Source organism: Echiichthys vipera, assembly GCF_963691815.1.
Source record: "Echiichthys vipera genome assembly, chromosome: X".
Taxonomy (NCBI): domain Eukaryota; kingdom Metazoa; phylum Chordata; class Actinopteri; order Perciformes; family Trachinidae; genus Echiichthys; species Echiichthys vipera.
In genome coordinates this window covers 29,395,265-29,400,798 of record NC_139825.1, presented here as the reverse complement: position 1 = coordinate 29,400,798, position 5,534 = coordinate 29,395,265, and the positions used below count along the sequence as shown (strand labels likewise).

Sequence of the window (5,534 nt, the reverse complement as noted above, 5' to 3'; positions counted from 1 at the left end):
TACTCAATGACCTGTTGTATTGACACATCATGGGCTACATTAAAGATTACACAGAACTTTTCACTTGGAAGCTGGCACGGTGAAGTCTGTTCAATGTCCGGTCCAACTGATCCGGACATCTGCGTTCTCTCCTTCAGCTCCTCTGAATAATGTCTAAATGATTTCAAGTTTGTGGACGTGAATCTTTTTCAGTACTAAAAGGCTCATAATAGAAAGTCAGTCTCACTTGGCACTATAACGTCAGATTTTTGAAATCTAAACTGTTGAGAGCAAAGGGGCGCCTTCTGGTAGATCCATGTATTAGATGTTAAAAGTCACCAGTTTTGACCATTAATCATGATCAATTAAAACAGTGATTCTGCATTTTTTGCATCAAAGTCTAGATGAAAGTATGGAAGAGCCCTTAACTGATGTTCTCCATTTTTTCTCACCTTGCCTCAAAACCATAGTTCTCTGTACAGACGCATCCAGTCATTACGTACTTCTTCTGTGCGTTAGCAGACAGGCGACTCAAAACCTAATTGACGAAGAGACAGTCTGAACTTGTGAATACAGCACTGATAAAACATGATTCATCCTAAAGGAAACTGCTATTAACACTGGTCAAAAATAAAATAGTCAAGCTCTGTCACAGAATGAATGAATTATATCTTTGCATAATGCAGTCATAGCTGGAATTATACATTTCAGATCATCCCACATTGACGAACGAAGTGACGGATGAAATGTCTTAAGAGTAGTTTCGGTTAAGAGGCCTGAGTCAAATCAGGAATCTTGTGTGGCTTTACAGTCAGAGTAATGCAAGTACATGCATAAAGATGTTATGACAGGGGCATGTTTCCCCACCCTTATAAATATAGTAATATAATATATATACTTTATTTCTCTGGTACAATTGTGTTGTGGTACAGCGGATAAATGAAACCCTGTACCGACTTGTGTTCTGTCACTGGGAAGAAGCTGACATCAGCACATAAAAAAGCTAAATGTTTGTATTGCAGGACTGCTCTATTTCATCATATGTGTTACTTCTGTTTTATGATATGTGTCTGGGAGTGAGGTTGCTTTTGCATGCGCACGTGAATGCATATGCAACCGTGCATATGCCATGAGGGTGAGGCTGGCTAGTTACAGTTACGGTAAGTTAAGATAGAGCAGGGCTGCTTCTGGTAAGTGATGTATATGGGTCACGTTTGAGGTTAGTGCATCAACCAGTTGACTTTACATTTGTGGTTCCTAACACAGACTGCAGGATGTGATGTTTTCAGCGCTTTACCTGTTACCCATTCCTAATACATGGCATAATAGCAGCTGTATCATGTCATGACAGAAAACCAGAAGGTAATTCATTAAAATTTATTCATTTATTATTTTTGCAAAAATACAATATTATACATCATAAATACAAAATACATATTTAATATGATAAAAAAATAAATATCACAGTTTCATAAGTGACAGTTTTGGTTTATATGGTCTTACAACAGAAACTTGTCCTCAGGACAAAACAGAAGTCTCAGAATAACAAAGACATCAGTTCAGCAGGCTACAACAACATCTGGCAATCAATTAAAAATAACGGATTAAATACTTTTTCTCCCTGAGATGAACAAGGTCACATTTTGATTAGGGTCAGCAGGTCTTCAAACAGTAGTGGCCACTTGGTTCCTGTGCCGTTTAGAAGCCAGATATGTCTCAATGTAGTTAAACAACAGATCCAGCTCGCCCATGGCCTTATACGGACCTTTACTCTCCATCTGTGGACAAACGCGCGTCTTTCTGTTAAAATCATCTGTCAAAATACAGGCGTGTGCAAATGTAAAGTGTACTTAAAAAAAAACAAATTTCACAATCAAAGATGAAATGTCGACACTCACCTGAGTATAAGTAGAGTTTAGGTTTTCGATGTCAAACTGTTTCTTGCAGGAAAAGTAAATTTTCTATAAGATGAACAACAGAAAGATAATGTTTACCACGAGGGGCTAACAACTTTCATTAGCAGTTGTGCTGAACTCCCACCACCCCATCCACCAAAAGCACAGAAGAATATCTATCACCTTCTCTTTCCGTTTTTTTGCAAGAACTTAACGATGTCTTTTAAGCACACTTCTGCAGCTGAAGAATCACTGACTAATGCAACACCCCCCCACCATTTCTGTCAAGGTCAGCCATTGGCCCCATGTACAACTGACGGGGTTTGGGATGCAGTCCAGACAAGGAAGCTGTTTTTTATGGTTAGGCTGTGTTAGGAAACTAGACCTTTTTAGCTGACTAACAGCTAATCACATGTTTCCCTAAAAAGGCATGCCAGCTTGGTTTGTTTATATATAAAAGTGTCCAAATTGAACCTTTCAGTGCAGTTTGCAGAATTCGTATCTGATGTTTGGATTCGTATGTTAATGTTTCGTATCTTCATGCTAGAAAACGTGGAGGTCCATTTGAATTATGTTCCTCACAAACACGAAACTGAATGTTATGAAACTACATCGAAGCTTTCGGGCGGCGGCGGTCGCGCCTCTGTGCGTATTATATTGACGCTTTATTCTAACAGGTGTGTCGGCTACTCACGCATTTGTTGACATCGCTCTTGAGCTCGTCGAAGATGTGCTGTATGGACTCCACGTAAGGCTTTAAGTCCCTGGTGTTCTCCGTCACTCCGGCCACGGCTGTCGGCAGAACCGTGCTCAGGTAAAACTCCAAGATGCTGTCCATGGCGTGGCAGGCGAACGGGCTCTGGAGAGGGGGAGGAGGGAGGCGCCAGCATGGTTAAGTGATGCCAGTTAACTCTTTACTAGCGTACACGATGCTCGTCACTTCGTTTGTCTAATTTAAGGTTCTGTGTATTTTTCCGATTATACTTAAGCAGAGCGTTTTTTTAACCACAATCGAAAAACTTCATGGTAGATTTTAAAAAGTATGAACTTACTTTAAAAGAATCCTCCACGCTCTGGTCTAGCAGCGCCATGTCCAGATCATCATTTCCTTCCTGCAAACAGCAAAAGAAAAAGCTCAGTGACAGTCGACAGAGGACAGCATCACCTGCAGACTGACAGGACTATGTGTTCACATGAGCGGTGGGTCTATCTCCAAGAGATGCTACATTTTTTTCACTGTCAAGGTACTTTCAGAGTAAATGTTGTGCTTTTTTTTCTACTCACATAGAAGTCTCTGATCTGTGAATAGTCCTCTCTGAGCTTCTTTAGCCTGACAGGGAAGTCCTCCACGAAACGACAGCAGTGGCTGTTGCACATGGGGGTGCACCAGGCAGCGATGGATAAAGACAAGAGGACCAGGGCTGACAGGAGGAGAGACCGAGGAGTCATGCTGGACGAGCTGATTGGATCTTCCGGAGGCAGAGGAGAGGAGAGAAGAGTCAGGGAGTGAAGATGCTGCAGCCTCAGTGGACGGAGATGGAGTGCTCTGACTTCTGGGAGGCTGGAAAATCTTTTTATTGGGATCTCGCTGATGAGCCTAGAACAGAGAGGGGTGCATATATTTGGGCTCCTCGTCTGTATTTATAGCCAAAATCTGTGACAGATACCTGAAGGAGGGGGAGGAGCCAACCCGGAAGACAAACGGTTAAACATGCTTTACACATGCAGGGGGGATTTTATTTTTCCAGTCTTACATGAGATAAACTTGAACTCTCAAGGAAAAATGTGACATAGCACTTTTTAATGACGTCATTATTTAGGATTTTCTTTTTGTATTATAGACACATAAACATTAATGTTAAATATGTTTTCCATTTTACCCTTATTTTTCACTGTAGTATCACAATATCAAACTCATATTCAGTTCAGTCACATTGCCTTCATCCACTCAATTAGCACATAATAGATACTCAGTGTTTAGAATCATTGATGTTAAAATCTTATTATATTATTTCATGCATTCACAATAACAGAGGAAATAGTGCCACACAGATGGAAATGATATTGAGTTGTGGTTTGTGTTTGATGACGCCAGTGGATTCCCTTCTGCATGTCAGACATGCGTAATGAGACTCCTGTCAAGAGTGAAGACTGATTTTTGCTAATGTGATTGTATTCTTTCTCTTTGGTGAGGTTTGGATATGCATGGTCAATTATATATATTAAAAAAGGAGAAACTACATAGAGAAGTGTTTCGGGACTCTTAGCGGTGGGTTTTTCCCTTCAGTGCTTTTTCTTTTTGGAATGTCCATTTATCTACAACTACTGGGTCACAGTCTGTCCAGTTCACACTTTATCTAAGCCCATTTATGTTGGGCAACACTGGTATTTTAAAATGTTTTGCAGGGAAAACCATTCCTAGTGATTATCTCTGCATGTGTATGTCACGCTGAAGATAACACAGTGTGCTTTTCAAAAAGTTCGATAAGTAAATACTAGAATTAGAGGTTTGATTAAAAAAGTTTTGAAAAGGCCCTCCAGTATGTAAGATTTCAAATACTTAAATTAAAACAAATCAAACTAATACATACATACATATGTATATATGATATACAGTGTAATATGTATTTAGTTTTACATTTACTGTGTCATGATAATAACAATGAAAATATTTTAAAAGATCAAGTGTTTTTTACTTCAAATTGAAAATAAATCAACTAGAAACCAACTAAATCGCACAGATTCAATCAAGATACACAATAAATATTATACATATATTTGAACAGATAATGCAAGTATATATGTATATGTTATATTAAAACACACTGCATGAGAATAGTACTATATCTACACAAGCACAACGAGAAACAACAATGCGTGATAATGAGCATTATTTCATGATTTGTTTTTAATTTGGCATTTGAAATCTTTCATAGTCCAATGCATGTGTGACACTGACTAACAAATATCCCAAGATTAAACTTTTTATTAGTTAGTTGTGACAGTTTAGTGGATGTTGAACAGATACTATAAGTGGTTTTGCTGATATGTAATTTTTTTTAAGCAAAAAAGCATCTTAAACATATTGAATGGCTTTGGATTGAGAGAAGAAAAAAGCCAGGAACAAGTTGTCCGTTTAGTTTCCATAGAATTCCGTGAATCGCTAAAACTAAATAACACCGGCCAAAAAAATGTGCAACAATATGCAGAAAATGAAGTTATTGTTCTTGCACATACAAATTACAGCAGCCAAACAGAAAATGCTGGTTCGTTTTCTACTGGATTTATGTAACATAAAATGTAAGAATGAGAAACATTTGTTAACACCATCAAATGTTTCAAGCTGCAAATAATATATAGACATATGTACATATTTTGAATTGACATATGAGCAGGTAGTTTATGGGAAAACCCTCTGACTTTGGTGTTGACTAACTGTGTGTATGTGTGTGTGTGTGTGTGTGTGTGTGTGTGTGTGTGTGTGTGTGTGTGTGTGTGTGTGTGTGTGTGTGTGTGTGTGTGTGTGTGTGTGTGTGTGTGAGTGTGTGTGTGTGTGTGTGTGTGTGTGTGTGTGTCTGTGTGTCTGTGTGTGTGTGTGTGTGTGTGTGTGTCTCTCTGTGTGTGTAATCCAAACGCCTGCTCAATGCATTTAGCTGTATA

General features: G+C 38.8%; 1 protein-coding gene across 1 annotated transcript; it reads right to left on the bottom strand.

Annotated features, from left to right (window-relative positions):
• Positions 1-1,481: 1,481 nt before the first annotated feature.
• On the bottom strand, positions 1,482-3,323 carry il10 (interleukin 10; the record flags this gene model as incomplete). Its single annotated transcript, XM_083939809.1, has 5 exons — positions 1,482-1,757; positions 1,878-1,940; positions 2,569-2,733; positions 2,927-2,986; positions 3,159-3,323. 5 exons carry the CDS (start codon positions 3,321-3,323, stop codon positions 1,644-1,646), a joined length of 567 nt encoding a protein of 188 aa, XP_083795935.1. The 3' UTR covers positions 1,482-1,643.
• Positions 3,324-5,534: the final 2,211 nt, after the last annotated feature.